We start from the raw sequence: 16826 nt of genomic DNA, 5'->3' as shown, positions 1-16826 counted from the left end.
GAGGGATACCCATTTCCTCCTGCCTAACACTGCCTGACACCCCCCCCCCAATTGAAGATTGGCAGGAGGGATGCCCACACCAACACCCCCCTACCCCCAAACCTTTCAAAGTAAGGTTGACCTGAGGGATGCCTACACTCTCCAGCCGGCGAGGGACCTAAGGCACTGATTGTCCCAGACGTCTAAGGCTCCTGGGGGGGAGGGGCAGTGGTTGGTGGGTGCCGGGGGGGATCAAGGGCTGGCAGAAGGAGGGAGTAGGCATCCCTTCTGCCAATCTCCAATTGGGGGTATCGGGGATTCAGGGAGTCTAGCGGCAGGAGGGAATGGGGGTGTTGCGTGGTATTCACAGTTTATAGAATCAGGGCCTACATGCCTACTCTCCAACCCTGCCCCCATATATATTTTAGCATTTGGGAAGGGTGCCCAGATGCCAAAATTACCATGGGATGCTTGAGAGTACCTCGCAGTACGGTATTGTAAGATGTGGTAAGCAAAAGTTAGCTCTAACCACAGCTTAGTAAAAGGACCCCTATATTTGCTTGTTCTTGATTGCTTGGTGAAAGGTGTTTTTTTAGCCCATCATTATCACAATAATAATAATAATATCATGTACATGTGCATTGAATCTGAAAATGTGCTGAAATTAGTGGAATACATTAATCAACTCTCTACCTTGTATTATAAAATATTTTATATTTTGTTTTAAGGCAAACCTAGAAAGTGACATAACACACTGTATGCACTATTATTATTATTTTACCTTCTTTAGCTGCCACTGCAATTTGAACCACATTTGTGACATTTGGGGTCAGCTTGGCAAAGAAGGGAATTTTAACAGCTTGTCTAACCCAGCGGCAGATGTTCCGCACCAGCTCTGGATCCTGTTCAAATAGGTCAGATTAAAAAAAAAAAAGATAATTAGACTAATTTGATGAAAATACATAGCAGTGTGGTAAAACTTTCAATCTGTTGCACTGTATGTTTCTATAATTATGCCATAGAACGTTAACTGACCTTATTAGTCATGTAAGATTAAGACACTATGCTTAATATGCAAATTTATCAGAGCTCATTTAAAACTTCCAGATAAGTGGTTTGTCCTAGTACCAGGTAAAGTATTATAGCATAACACTAGTTCAAGGAACCGAACCGTAATTCAGTAGAAGCTAACTTTAAAAATGCCATTTCCCAATTGGCCTTAAGTAAATGTTATAAACCAAAATGAAATGTCTGCTGTGCTGTGTCACTTGATTGGCTTATTGTACCTGCAGTACCAAGCCAGCACAGAAACCACAGATGATCCTGAGTGTGTCAAAACAAATTCTGAAACATTTTGGAAGACAAGAACTTCTATTCTGAAAGCAAATGCCTGATTTACAATAGTGATATCTCCTCTGGTCATATTTTTTTTAGAATTCCATAGTTGCATCGTATATTCACACATTTTTAGGTCACAAAATGAATGCTTCAAGGACGGCTTTCTGTTGGGCATGGTAATTATCAGCCTATGGGCTAATTGGGTTAAATTTCTGACAACTTGCTACCCATTGCATTTATTTATTTAAAAAGCTTATAGTCCGCGTATAACTAAGTGGGTTCCAACTTACATACATAATCATAAAACAAATAAACACAACTTTACAACATAAAAGGGTTCTTAAAACAAAAATTCTGCATTTTCATATTTTCATGGGGAATAGTTTGGGGGAGGGGGAGAAGTGGTAAGAGGACGTGCTATAGAATGTCATGTGACTAGTCAGTCAGGCAAGCTGGCTCACTTTATGTGGAAAAGTCATGTAATTTGCTTTTGAGATATTTAATAAATAGTGTTTAAAAAAAATAAAAGTGCGGAAACTTTTCAAAGATTAAAATAGTATACATTTCTTATCAAAAACATTCCCTCCTATTCATTTTTCCATCAATTCTTCATTTCTGAAGAAGCATAAGATACACTTCATCTCTAAACCTTTATCTCCTAAATAGCTGATATATTTGAGCATAAGATGGATGTTGGATAGTTTGTGTTGACCATATTATTCATATTCATCAATTCTGCTGGAGTTGAGCGGCTTTTATGTTTGTGTTTACTTTGAATTAGTCTGTCCCAGCTTAGATTTTATCTGATTTTACAAGTTGTACTAACTAGGCTTAGGTCTAAATGCAAGGCTTTTTTGTGAAAATGATACTTGATTTTAATGAAAGCTAGGTTCAAATTACTTTCCAGTCAATAGAGCAGTGTCTGAAGACCAATAATATTAGGGTTGTCCATTCTCCCCTAGCTTCATCTAGATGGGCCATTTAGATGAGCAGACTGGATGGGCTATTTGGCCTTTATCTGCCATCATGTTTCTATGATAAATGGTTAGGACCCTTAGTGCCCTGGGACCCAGATCAATGCCAGTCCACCCCTGGGTTGTTTAATTGGAGATAGTTGAAAAGGAAGCATTCTTACATTCTAAGGTGGTCTGTCACCAAACCTATAACTTGTGGCTCCACTATTACTATACTCAGATATATTAGGGTTGTACATTGCTTAAAATTTTTAATTGCATGATTTTTAAAGTTTAAAGTTTTAAAGTTTTAAAGTTTATTAGGAATTTATATACCGCCTATCAAGGTTATCTAAGCGGTTTTTTTACAATCAGGTTTGATTGATTGTGATTAAAATTTTTAATAACATAATTAACTGTATAAAGTCCTCACATTTCCTCCCATATAGTGCAATGTATACATGTACAATAGCAGAGGTAAATTCTTAAAACTGACACATTTTAATTCAATTGTCCCATAGAAAGACGGTATTTCAAATCCCATTACCCTCCTTACTAAACTAAAACCAAAATCTTTTATGTTACCTTTATTACCTGGTGATTTTATCTTTATAATCTTTTCATTCTAACTCTCTGGTTCTGTTTTGCTGTCTTCTGTCTAATCACTCTTTTTTTCTCATCTTTACTTCCTGCACTATATCTATCTTTCACAATCACCATTTCTTTCATTTTTCTTCCATCTTTTCAAATATCCAGTTTCTGCCTCTTCTCTTCCCTGACATTCATGGGCATCATCATCTCCCTCCCCTTTTCATCCCCTTATATAGTTACCCTTTCTTCCCTCCCCTCCCTCTCCTCACCACCCTCCTCTCTATTTATCATTTCCCTTGTATTCTCCATCCCTATTTTGAGAATCTGCACCTCTTTCTCCCAGCAAATCTTCTTGTGCTCCTGCCCTGGTCAAGTATATCTCTCTCTCCTCCCTCCCTCCCCTGGTCAGGTCTCTCTCTCTCCTCTCTCCCTCTTCTTCCGGTCAGGTATCTCTCTTTCTCTTCTCCCTCCCTTCCCCTTATAGTCAGGTCTCTCTCCTTCCTCCCTCTCTCCCCCCATGGTCGAGTCTCTCTCCTCCTCTTTCCCTCCCTCTAACCTTTCATAGCCTGCTGGCAGTGCTAGCTATTAAATCAGAGCACTGCCGGCACTTTGCGGCCTCTTCAGTTCTTGTTACATCTGAACAGATGATGTAACTTCCTGTTCCAGTGTAACAGGGACTGAATAAACCAGAGACTGGAGCCGGCTAGCCTGCCAGCAGTGCTCTACTTTAATTGCTAGCACTGCCAGCAGGCTATGAAAGTTTAGAGGGTGGGAAGATATAGTGGATCATGGCAGCGGCATCAGACGGCAGTCAGCGGCGACCACAGGTGCAGACAAGTGGAGGGTGGTGGCAAGGCCGCTCTTTTGGAAGGGCAGTGGCAGCAAGGGCTGCTCTCTGGGAGGGCAGTAGTACCAAGGGCAGCTCTCCAGTCCAATCCTTGAGTTTATATACCAAATCATCCCCAAATATTGGGGCTTGATTTGGTTTTCAATATTATTATAAAAGAAAAACAATAAGGTAGGAATGGAATCAAATCTATTTGCTAGGTAGACTAGAAAGATTTCAAATCTATTTACTCAACATAATATATAATCTACTATAATAAATTTTTCTGCCGGCCACTGGCACAGCTAAGCGTGCATGTGCACTCCTACCTGCATGTTCCGTGATCCATATGTCCGTGGCAGGCAGGAGTGTGCATGCATTCTTAGCTGTGCCAGTGGCCGGCAGAGAAATTGTAAAGCGCGGGCCTCCCTGCTCTCCAGCAATCGGTAGGTCTGTAGCTCTGTGCAGTACACTGAGCATGTGGCATTTTCTGCGTGGCGATTTCCCCAGCGACGGCTGTGTTTTCCATGCGGCGGTTTCCACTGATGAAAAAGGAGACTGCGACGGTGGAGGTTTTCACGCCTCATTTTCCCCAGCTTACAAAAGGAGCCTACAACGAGCCCTGCCCCAGCTGCCTCCGACAGCAAGGGACACTTCGCAGATAAGAGGGGAGGAAGCCAAAGAAGTCAGCTGTTTGCCTGGCGTCTTTCCCTTGCTGGCGTGTAACATCGTTGAAGGCACCGACATTGAAGAAAATGTATTCGCAGCCCTAGCAACCACCGTGTGAAGAGTACACGAGGCAAGCAAAAATAACTGCCGGCTTCCACATACAAACCCCTGATAATTACTGATTTAGAAGGTTTTTTTGTTGTTGTTGTTTTACAGCAGTTTGCTGGGAAGGAAAAATTACTTGCGGTTTGTTTTGGGCGAAGGGTGTGTGCTGGGGAAGCTGTGAACTATCGTGCATTGATTTAGGTAAAGGGCAGGGGTGGGTGTGCTGGGGAAGGGCCCAGGGAGCAATCTAGCTTTCCATTGGGGGGCAGGAATGTTATTTGTTGGAGAAGGTCTACTGCTGGACAGGCTGAGCAGGGAAAGGGTGCAGTTGGACACGGGGGAGAGACAGAAAGAAAGAAAGACAGACAGATGGGGCCAGGGAGAAAGAAAGAAAGAAAGAAATGCCTAAGTCTACACATCTATTCTAGCATCCGTTAATGTAATGGGCTAAAAAACTATTATTAAATAAGCTTGGTGGGTACAGCAGTAACCAACAGCAAAGCGGCAGCTCTAAGCCAACGTTCCTTCAAAGTTGTCTTCTGCTTGATTTCACTTCTGGTGACCTCAGCGAAATCATCATCGCCCCAATCTTAAAAGACCCAAAAGGACAAACAGACCTCTCATCCAACTACAGACCATAGCCTCAATACCTCTATATATCAAACTAACAGAAGGATTAGTAGCCAAATTCCTCACCAACTATCTCGAGGACCATAACTTACTCCATCCCATGCAATCCGGTTTCAGAATTAACTTCAGCACAGAGACACTACTAGGCTCCCTTATCGACACAGCAAGACAACACCTCAGCATTGGAAAAAAAATGCTGCTCATACAGTTGGACCTGACGGCGGCATTTGACCTGGTAGACCATAACATCCTACTGCAAATCTTGGACTTAATAGGCATCTCAGATAAAGTATACTCATGGTTTGAAGGTTTCTTAAAATCCAGAACATACAAAGTAAAATCAGACAAAGAAAAATCCAAACCTTGGTCCAACCCCTGCGGCGTTCAAGAAGGGTCCCCACTGTCCCCTACTCTCTTCAACCTATATACGGCCTCTCTTGGCGTTTACCTGAACAAACAAGGCCTATCCTCTTATAGCTATGCTGATGACATCACCATCCTCATTCCTTTTGACCAACCAATGCTCTTATTGTCAGACACACTACACAGAACTCTAACTACAGTTACGACTTGGATGGAAGACCACAAACTGAAACTCAACCCAGACAAAACTAAATTCATCCTCCTAGAAAATAACAAAATCCCAACCATAACCAACTTAGAAATCAACTCTATCAACTACCCTTTGCAAACCACCCTAAAACTTCTAGGTATGACTATTGACAGAGGCTGCACCATGCAACCACAAATTAACAAAACAATGCAGAAATCTTTCGCAGTTATGAGAAACCTTAGACAAGTCCGAAAATTCTTCGAAAAAACCCAATTTCAGCTCCTAGTACAATCTCTAATCCTAAGTATCCTAGACTATTGCAACATCCTCTACTTCCCCTGCCCTGCAATAATGATTAAACAACTACAGACAATTCAGAATACAGCTCTAAGACTCGTCTATTCATTGAAAAAACATGATCACATTACTGAGGCATTCATCAATTCTCATTGGATTCCAATCCAGGAAAGAATACAATTTAAATTCTACTGTATACTATTTAAAACTATAAATGGAGACAGCCCAACCTACCTACCAACCTAAGGGTAGGTCCTGCCAGTCCAATCTTATCAGCTTCTTTGACTGGGTAACAAGAAGGCTGGACTCGGGAGAGTCCTTAGACGTCGTATACCTTGACTTCAGCAAGGCTTTTGACAGCGTCCCACACCGCAGACTGCTGAACAAGATGGAATCGATGGGGTTAGGAGTAACACTAACTGCATGGGTTAAAGATTGGCTAAGTGGCAGACTTCAGAGGGTGATGGTTAACGGTACCCTCTCCAAAACGTCGGAAGTGACCAGCGGAGTGCCGCAGGGCTCAGTCCTGGGTCCACTCCTCTTCAACATATTCATTAGGGATTTGACTCAAGGGCTTCAAGGTAAGGTAACCTTATTCTCTGATGACGCCAAACTATGCAATATCATAAACGGCTACAATCTGCAGGATACTATGGAACAGGACCTCCGTACTTTAGAAAGTTGGTCCTCTGTCTGGCAGCTGGGCTTCAACGCCAAGAAATGTAAGGCCATTCATCTCGGAAATGGAAATCCATGCAGAACTTACACCTTGAATGGAGAAACTTTAACCAAGACTACGGCAGAACGAGACTTGGGAGTGATCATCAGTGCAGACATGAAGACTGCTACTCAAGTGGAGAAGGCTTCATCTAAGGCATGGCAGATGATGGGTTGTATCAAGAGAAGTTTCGTCAACAGGAAGCCTGAGGTCATGATGCCATTATACAGAGCCATGGTGAGGCCTTATCTAGAATACTGTGTGCAATTTTGGAGGCCACATTACCGTAAAGATGTGCTCAGAATTGAGTCGGTTCAGCGGATGGCCACTAGGATGGTCTCGGGGCTAAAGGGTCTCTCGTACGAAGAAAGACTGAACAAATTGCAGCTCTATACTCTTGAGGAGCGTAGGGAGAGGGGAGAAATGATTGAGACATTTAAGTACATCACGAGACGGGTCGAGGTGGAAGAAGATATCTTTCTTCTCAAAGGACCCTCGAACACAAGAGGACATCCAATCAAACTCAGGGGAGGGAAGTTTCGTGGAGACGTCAGGAAGTACTTCTTCACGGAACGAGTGATAGAGCATTGGAACAAGCTTCCAGTACAGGTGATCGAGGCCCGCAGTATCCCAGACTTCAAGAATAAATGGGATACCTATGTGGGATCACTGCGAGAGTCATACCAATGAATAGGGTCGCTAGGATATAGACTTAATAGAGCAGGTCAGTAGAGTTAAGGGGGCCAGTAGACTTAAAAGGGGTATGGGCAGACTTGATGGGCTGTAGCCCTTATCTGCCATCATCTTTCTATGTTTCTATATTTCTACCTAAACGACCGCCTCATCCAAACCACCTCTACCAGGCATAGAAAAATACACACCCCATTCACTTACCCCCCAATCAAAGAAGTAAAACGGAAAAAACTATACAACGGACTACTGGCCACTCAGGCAGCGAAGATAGACAACCAAGTCTCCACCCTATTGACAACAATCCCAGACTACAAGATGTTCAGAAAGGAAATAAAAACTATACTCTTCAAGAAATCCCTTAATAAAGCTTAATACCATGATAAAGCTTAACCCCCCTCTTACCATCCCCTCCCTAACCCCAGATCCTACTTTTCCCTCTCTTGGAAACCTTCACTGATCTAACGTTGTAACCCTTCTTCCATAACTCTTTTTGTAATCCGCTTTGAACCGAAAGGTAATGTCGGAATAGAAATCTGTAATGTAATAAAACGCTAAGCGCGCATGCGGACACTTACCTGCATGATCTGTGATCACCTTTAAACTTAAAAATAAACTCTGGCAAGGGACTAAGGGAGCAGGCCAGACCGCGGGAAGGGAAGGGGGGGCGGAAAGGGACTAAGGGAGCAGGCCAGACTGGTGGAGGGGAAGGGGTATAGGGGGAAATGCTGCTATTGATGCACAGGCATGTGGAGGGGGAGGCAAATATTGCTGCTGCTGCTGCTGCTGCTGCACAGGGAAGTGGGGTGGGGGGAGGGAAATGCTGCTGCACAGGGAAGTGGGGTGGGGGGAGGGAAATGCTGCTGCACAGGGAAATGGAGGGGGAGGGAATGCTGCTGCGGCTGCTGCACAGGAAAGTCTGTGGCCGGCAGGAGTGTACATGCACACATACAATGGTTCCTCTTTTGCAGACCTCAAGGTGATGTGCAATCATGCCGGCTCCCTTACACTTCACGCCCAGCTGAAGTTTATTTTTAAATTTAAAAGCCGCGGTGGCGGCTCTCTTCACGAGCCGCACCTGCATCAGAGAAGGCTTCCGACGCAGGCAGCAATCATGAGAGGAGCCGCACAGCACCTTTAAATTTAAAAATAAACTCTGGCAAGAGACTAAGGGAGTAGGCCAGACCAAGGGAAGGGAAGGGAAGGGGCGGCAAGGGACTAAGGGAGCAGGCCAGACCACGGGAAGGGAAGGGGGGTAGGGGAAAATGCTGCTGCTGATGCACAGCGACATGGAGGGGGAGGGAAATACTGCTGCTGCTGATGTTGCACAGAGAAGTGGAGGGGGAGGGAAATACTGCTCCTGATGCTGCACAGGGAAGTGGGTTGGGGGAGGGAAATGCTGCTGCACATGGAAATGGAGGGAGAGGGAATGCTGCTTCAGCTTGTGTACAGGGTAGTGGGGGGAGGGAAATTCTGCTGCTGCACAGAGAAGTGGAGGGGGAGGGAAATACTGCTGCTGATGTTGCACTGGGAAGTGGGGTGGGGGAGAGAAATGCTGCTGCACAAGGAAATGGAGGGGCAGGGAATGCTGCTGTGGCTGCTGCACAGGAAAGTGGGGTGGGGGAAGGAAATGCTACTGCACAGGGAAATGGAGTGGGAGGGAAATGCTACTGCTGCACAGGGAAGTGGGTTGGGGGAAATGCTGCTGTACAGGGAAATGGAGGGGAAGGGAATGCTGCTGTGGCTGCTGCACAGGGAAGTGGGGGAAAATAAATGCTGCTGCTGCATAGGGGGCAGGGAAAGAGTCAGATAGAAAGAAAGACAGACAGAGGGAGGGAGAAAGAAAAAAAGATAGACAGTGGGAGGGAGACAGAAAGAAAGGAAGAAAGCCACAGGTGCAGGGAGAGAGACAGAAAGACAGACAGACAAAGGGGGCCAGGGAGAGATACAGACAGAAAGCAAGTAAGAAAGACAGCGGGATGGAGAGAGACAGAAATAAAGAAAGACAGACATATATTCTAGCACCCATTAATGTAACGGGCTAAAAGACTAGTATATGTATATTTACATACTGTGACAGGGAAGCTCCTGTCACGGTTACAAAGACTGCTAGCCCAGTCAAAAGTACAGCCCTTAAACCTTCAGTCCCTAAGATGAAGCCTGTACACCCTGCTAAAAGCACTAATTTAGTACAGCAAGAAGGAAGGGAGAAAAGGCAGGTGATGTCACAGCCAGAAATTCATGCAGGGAGGGCACAGAAAACACAGTCTATTCCCTATTACTCCTTTCCCAGAGCTAAGGAGAAACAGAGAGTCAACACAGAAGGGGGTGAAGTTTGCTATGAGGCTAGGCAATCAGTAAGCCTCAAGCAGGAGGAAGTCAGGTGAATAAATTACCTTCAGCTGACTCTAACGAGGAAGGCAGTCACATGAGCAGCAGAGCAGAAAACTTCCCTGATCCATAAAACAGGAGTTTTGTTCCAGGTCAGGAAGGAAGGGCAGGAATATTCCCTTCAGAGAGATCATGGTAATACCCTATATAAGCCTTGGGAGGTAGGGCTAGAGGATAGTTCCAGGCAGGAAGAATCCTCCTTTGAATCTGTCCCAAACACCCAGGAAGGGGGATGGGAGGTGGAAAGTGAAACAGGAGACCTAATGGACTATAGCCCCAGTGATACAGGATGGGGGAAGATACAGTGAGACTGACCCAGGGGTATGTGTGCTAGAGGAAGGCATGGACTGTTTAAAACCTCACCTAGCAATCTCCAAAGAATCAAGCTGAAGGACTTTTGGGGAGGGACTGAAGACCTTGGTGAAAAGGGAGGCTTGCTCCACACAGCCTGCAAAGCAGGACTGTGAAAGTCCTTAGAGGGGACTCATTGCTAGAGAGGAAAAGCAGTGGCAGAGAACTGGTGCTAATAGAATCCAGCTGCCCTAAGGAGGGAGTATTGGGGCATTTGAGGGACTGAAAAGCTTGTTTGATTTTGGTTTATCTTTTTTGCTGACAAGGACTGTGCAGTCCCTGGACTAGATTATAGATAACAGACACTGGAAGTCTGTAACGTGAACTGTGTGACTAGAGACTGAGAAAGAGAATTCTTTAGAGTTTGACAATCTTTCTTTTTTCTTATAATAAACCCGGTGAAGTTTTGTTGGAAAGAAATCTAGTGTCCGGGTTTTCTTTACACCAACCATATAAAAGGCGCATCAAAAATCTTACCTGTGGTCTGCGCCGAGGTTTCCCACTCACCTGAGACCTGGCCCAGCCACAATACACACATACACATATAGTTTTATTTATTAGGGTATTATACCATTATTTAATCAATAAAATTATTTTGTGTCATTTCTAATGCTTATGAAAATTTTCATTTTATTTGTTTTTTTTGGCCATTTTCTTGTTACAGAAGCAACAAAAACAAGGAGGGTAGTTCAGAATTTTCAGAAAAACACCAACCAGGAAAAACAAACAAAAACTGCAGACTATGTATAAGATGCAGGCAAAATTTATTGTACCAAAATTAAAATGCAGAAATAAAAACCCTTTTACCAATTTAGGGACCCGACACGGTCCGTGTTTCAGACAAACTTTTGTCAGGGGTCCTAATAAATACAGATACAATACAAAAATCATTAAAAAGTACTGTTAAAAGTAACATGATGATGTTATCATGCCATGTTAACAGTACTTTTTAATGATTTCTGTATTGTAACTGTATTTATTAGGACCCCTGACAAAGATTTGTCCGAAACACGGACCGTGTTGGGTCCCTAAATTGGTAAAAGGGTTTTTATTTCTGCATTTTAATTTTGGTACAATAAATTTTGCCTGCATCCTGTACATAGTCTGCAGTTTTTGTTTGTTTTTCCTTGTTACAGAAGCAACATATTTAAACTTTAAAAAAGGAGACTATGATAAACATAAAGGAGCAGCTGCAAAGGCCAAAAAATAACATCAGGCATGGGTGCTATTCAAAAATACCACTCTAGAAGCCAAGATCAGATATATTCCATGTATTAAAGGTGGAAAGAAAACCAGAAAGTAGCCAGTGTGGTTAATAAGTGACGTGAAGGAAGCTACTAGAGCTAAAAGCAAATCCTTCAGAAAGTGGAAGAATCCAACTAAAAATAATAGGAAACAGCATAAGGAATGGCAAGGGAAATGCAAGGCACTAATAAGGAAAAGAAGATTGCATTGCAGGGAAAAACACATAGAGGGCCATTTTTAATAGTCAGACTTTGGACATTTCCTGCAAAATGTCCAAAAGTTGAGGAGGAGAAAAATCTAATTTGGAAACTGCTAGATGTCTATCTTTTTAAAATTTTTGATGTCTTGGTCACCAGGATGTCCATCCTTAGGACGTCTAGCTTTTTTAGGCATTTTTGACCACAAAACTTCCAAGTTCAAAATGTCTAAACCTAATCCATTTAGACTTAGGAGGTGCCACCATTTATACTACACTGGCCACACAGACATGGCAGAATTTTTGGAAGTATTTAATAAAATATAACAGAATAAAGGAACAGCCAAAAATATTTTTGTTAGAAAGTCCCACCAGTATAGACTGCTGGGAACATAACATTACCTGAGCCAGGGCACCATAGGCAAAGTAATGAGAATGGTAGAAGGGGTGGAAGAAAGAAGGTGAGGGTAGCCTAGGATAAGAATGAAAGGTGAGTCTGGATTGGTTGAGGAACAGTTGTTAAGGTTGGTGTAAGATTGGAATGGATGGAGTGTGTTTCTTGGTGAAAGGAAGGTTAGTAGAAATTGGCTGAGTGTGAGGGTGTTTTTTGCAGGATAACTGGTATTTTTGTGTTGTGTGGGGATAGGGTTGCATGAGTGGAAGGTGGTTGATGAACGGTGTTTTCCTCCCATCTGCCCCTTTGTCCTTATTTGTGGGTATGGGCAGAGTTTGGGGTGGTGGGCAAGTTGTTGGGGGGAGGGTGGGTTCAGGGGAGGTCACATTGGGTTTTTTTTATGGGGCTATTGCTGAATTTGGAGCAGATGGTTTACCATGCGGCTGGGGGGTATGAGTTAATATAAAACAAAGCTCTATGGACACATCAAAAGATAAAGAGCAAAGGCAATTGGTGTCCAGTCATGTCTTTGAACCTGAAGAGATAGCAATCAAGCTGGAATGAGATAATTTTAATGATATACCGTAGATGTATATTATGCAAGGTAGATTGTCTTGATTGAAAATTGTTACACTCAGAACAGCAAAGCTTTCACAGTGCTCATAACTTTTAGATGTATGGAAATGAGACAGTGCTGGTATAGGTTGAAATTGGGGAAGGCAAGCAGCAAGCGTACATTTGATTTTTAAATGTACTGTATAATCCATATTTTCAATAAAACGCTCTGCTCCCTTTCTAATTGATATATCACAGAAATATTAAGTTCAAGCCATCTGTACCCAGGATGATTGAAAAGGGTGGACAAAAAAGGCAACCACCCCCAGATGACAAGTTAGAGTGGGTGCGATGTCACCATTTTGGATCAATCTTCATATCTGCAAGCCTTACTCTAAAAGGAAAGGGAACACCAAGCCCATGAGAATCTGGGTGCTCTTTGTTCAGTGAAAAAAAATGTTTTAGCATAAATTTTGAATGGATATCTATGTCCAATCTAAGAGTTTTCTTTTGACAATTAGCCATAAGTTATGCACATACAAATGTGGGTGTACATCTTATTGTATGAAAGGATGTCTAAGCCTCCTGAGTGCAATTCTATAAGTCAGAGGTGTCAAGGTCAGTCCTCCCGGACCGCAATCCAGTCGGGTTTTCAGGATTTCCCCAATGAATATGCATGAGATCTATTTGCATGCACTGCTTTCATTGTATGCTAATAGATCTCATGCATATTCAGTGGGGAAATCCTGAAAACCCGACTGGATTGCGGCCCTCGAGGACCAACCTTGACACCTGTGCTATAAGTGCTAAACCACACAATTGCAAGGGGTATATATGCCCACAACACAGGTGGGTCACCCTGTTATGCTCATAGGGCCTGATTCTGGAAATGGCACCTGCCACGGTAGGCAACAGCAAAACAGGTGCCTACCGTGTGTCAATCACCATTAGGCGCCGTGTCCAGAATTACGTCTATTTTTTGTACAGATGCCTTACATGTAGGCCAGTATTTTACAGGCCTACATTTAAGGTGTCTGACTCACACCTACAGAAGCGCCTAGGCACACCTATACATGCTGGTGTAAGCCACACCTATGCCAGCTTTAGGCATCCTTAGGTGTGCCTAGGTGCTTCTTCTGTAGGTGCAAGTCAGATACCTACATTATAGGTGTCATTTGCTGCATTGATGTTTTTTAAAAACGTGTGTCCTGATTGGTCCAATAGATGATGGTAGGATAATTACTGCCACCTACAATTGGGATACCATTTTGAGAATCAGGCCTATAACCCTCCTTTTTACAAAACCATACCGTGGCTTTTAGTGCTGGTTGTGGTGGTAACAACTCTGACGCTCATAGGAATTCCATAAGCATCGGAGCTGTTACTGCTGTGACTGGTGCTAAGAAACACATTACTGCTTTATAAAAGGGGGAAGGGGGGTAAGTTACATATGCCGTTGCTGCATTTAGGTGCCTAAAATTATGCTAAGTCTATGGTTGGAATAATTGCAGGTTCCTAAATGTAAAGTGTGCCAATGCTGGGTTACTCTAGTATTTTATAATGGTAACTGTGTGCCCAGATGCTGTCGTATAATGGGATGTCAACACTTGACATTGGACTACATAACAGGAACCCACTTAAAGGGCTGCCACATAAGTGGGCTATGGAAAATTGTCCCTTGCCCAGGTGATTATCCAGTTTAGAGTCAACCCTATCTGAGTTCAACAGGCCATGTTAAAAATGTGAATCAGAGCCAGAGTATTAGATATTATTTAGAACTGATTAATCAGCTGTCATGCTGACTTGTCAGTCTGTCACGCTGAAACCTATGGCATATCAACAGGAATCAAATTAATTCATTTGTATTTACTTTTCACCTAATGTGAAATGCTATTTTCTTTACTCATTCTGTAACCATCAATGCATAAGAATCAATCAAAAGAAAATCATCATCATAACAGTTGACAAGTCTTTTATAAAGGTTTATTCATCTGGATATTGATTTAATTAGATTAAGATGACCAAAATGAAAAGTAAACACAAATTGAAAAAAAAAAAAAAAAAAAATCCAAAGTAACAAATGTGCATTTTGTTTCTGATTTGCCAGCTTTTTATTTCACTCGTGGGATAAGAATCACGTACGAGGACAATCAAGCAGCAACTTACTCCGTGTCTTTGATTCTATTACTTTTTTTTGTGGAGTTTTATTTGAAAGATAATACTTTTACTGAAAGCTTTACTCTGACAGACACTGAGCATTTCCTTTCAATCAATTTACCTTAAAATATGTGATCCTGGACCATTATAGAAATAGACTGGATCTGAGCTAGTTAAGTTTTAGAAAATCTAAAAAGCTCAGCTGAATGAAAGATTAAAAGTTGTAACTTGCACACATTTTTCATTTTAACAGTAATAAAATGATTCACTGTCAGTCTATGGTTGACTGGGCTCCTGGCTGGAATCTAATACTCAAAGACAATAGCGTGCTCTAAAAGCACTTTTACAATATGGTGAGCTTCAGAACGACAATATGGATAATAATTTTTTTTTAACTGATTTGTCCCGCAAATCCGCCGCTTTATACAGTAACCGCAGAAGGGACTTTTTCAATTGTTCATCAGGCAGCCTCTTCCTGAAGAGTTGTTGTCCTTCCAAATTTCACAGTAATAAAGAAGCACATTCATAGAATACTTTTTCATTTTTGCATTAGTGCCAAAAAAAAAAATAAATCTGATGATTTTCTGGCACTGTATTCTTTCTTTCTCTCTCTCTATTTTTTTATTTTTTTTTTATTTTGGTTGCTGATTGCAGCTTGCTCTTTTCCTTTTAACCATCACAGTTTTAATAGCCCATCAATCTGCCCATCTACCCCTCTATGTCAGCCCCCCCCCCCAATTTGAATTAGAGCCTTTCAAACATAATAATGACAGCAGGCAGCAAGCAATTGACCATTCAGTCCAGTCAGCATCTTCCTTTTTTGCTGTTCTACCATCTGTGTACATGAGCAAATACAGTCATATACGAAAATCAACACTAGCTCTCTTCATGTAATTTAACCAACCTCTTGACCTTGTCCTCTCCACTATTATTGGGTATAAATTGTACCCATCAAATGAAAGGAATTTCCCTACATTAATGGAATGTTGAGAAAGAACATTTGATTGGTCATTATAAGTCTTTACTTCAGCTGTAAAAGATTGCAAAATTTTTAAAAGGGAAAACAAATACATATATACGTACAGTAAAACCCTGGTTTGCGAGCATAATTCATTCTGGGAGCATGCTCGTAATCCAAAGCACTCATATATCAAAGCAAATTTCCCCATAGGATATAATGGAAACTCAGACAATTCATTCCATAACCCAAAAACTTTAATACAAAATACCGTATGCTGTGAGCGCTTCAGCTATGGGTAAATTGGGTGTGACACTTCTATTACATTCAGCTGCGCTCGGCATAAGATGCACAGATGTCATGTGTGCTTGAACTGTGGATAAATTGGGTGTGACACTTTTTTGTTACATTCAGCCGCGCTCAGCATAATATGTGTGCGCTTCAACTGTGGGTTCTGATGACGTGATGCGTGATATGTGCTCGTACTGCAAGACAACACTTGTTTATTGAGTTAAAATTTAAAAAATGTTTTACTCGTCTTGCAAAACACTCACAAACTACGTTACTTACTATCCAAGGTTTGATTGTGTGTATGTAAGTATATATATAGAGTGGTACCTTGGTTTGCAAGTAACCCGGTTTGCGAGTATATTGCAAGATGAACAAAACACTCAGCAAACTTTTGACTCGCAAACCGAGCACTGCCCCGATCAACGAGCACTTACAGGGGATTCCTCTTCCGTCTTCCGGCCAGCCTTCTACATTGGGTGCCTTTTACAGGTTGGAGGACCTCTGTCTGGGCCCGCACGGCCGGGTGCTGTCCCTCCTGTGCGTTGCGTGTGACGTGCACAGCGTCAATCATCGGCATTGTGTGTGTCGTGCGCGGCGTGCGGGTGGGGCGGGTGGGGCAGCGCTCGACTGCATGGGCTCGGGTGGGGGCTCTCCAGCATGCAAGGGGCATCCGACATGGAGGGCTGGCCTGCAGATGGAGGAGGCATCCCTCTGAAGGCAATGCGAGGTTCTCCGGCAGCTGGCATTTTGCCCCTGAAGCAGCACTGTGGGGTTCTCCGGTGACTGGCATCCCCCCGAAGCGGCACTGTGGGGTTCTCAGGCGGCTGGCATCCGATGACGGACGGATGAGGCAGACGGAGGAAACGGCGCTGCAGCACCCGGCCCCGACAGGTACAGACCCCGGGTTCTGGAACCAATCATTGCTGTTGTCACTATTGT

At 42.9% G+C, this 16826-nt stretch overlaps 1 protein-coding gene across 2 annotated transcripts in view; it reads right to left on the bottom strand.

The window, feature by feature from the left end:
• DPYD (dihydropyrimidine dehydrogenase) overlaps positions 1–16826 on the bottom strand; it is a 1270977-nt gene that overhangs the window by 263051 nt on the left and 991100 nt on the right. For both annotated transcript variants that reach the window (XM_033915764.1, XM_033915765.1), the window contains one exon: positions 761–881. In XM_033915764.1, coding sequence (XP_033771655.1) covers positions 761–881 — 121 coding nt within the window. The remainder of the gene's footprint in view (positions 1–760; positions 882–16826) is intronic.

The sequence above is a fragment of the Geotrypetes seraphini genome, chromosome 12 (genome assembly GCF_902459505.1).
Source record: "Geotrypetes seraphini chromosome 12, aGeoSer1.1, whole genome shotgun sequence".
Lineage (NCBI taxonomy): Eukaryota > Metazoa > Chordata > Amphibia > Gymnophiona > Dermophiidae > Geotrypetes > Geotrypetes seraphini.
Note: the sequence above shows the minus strand (reverse complement) of the source record. Positions and strands in the feature narration are given on the sequence as shown.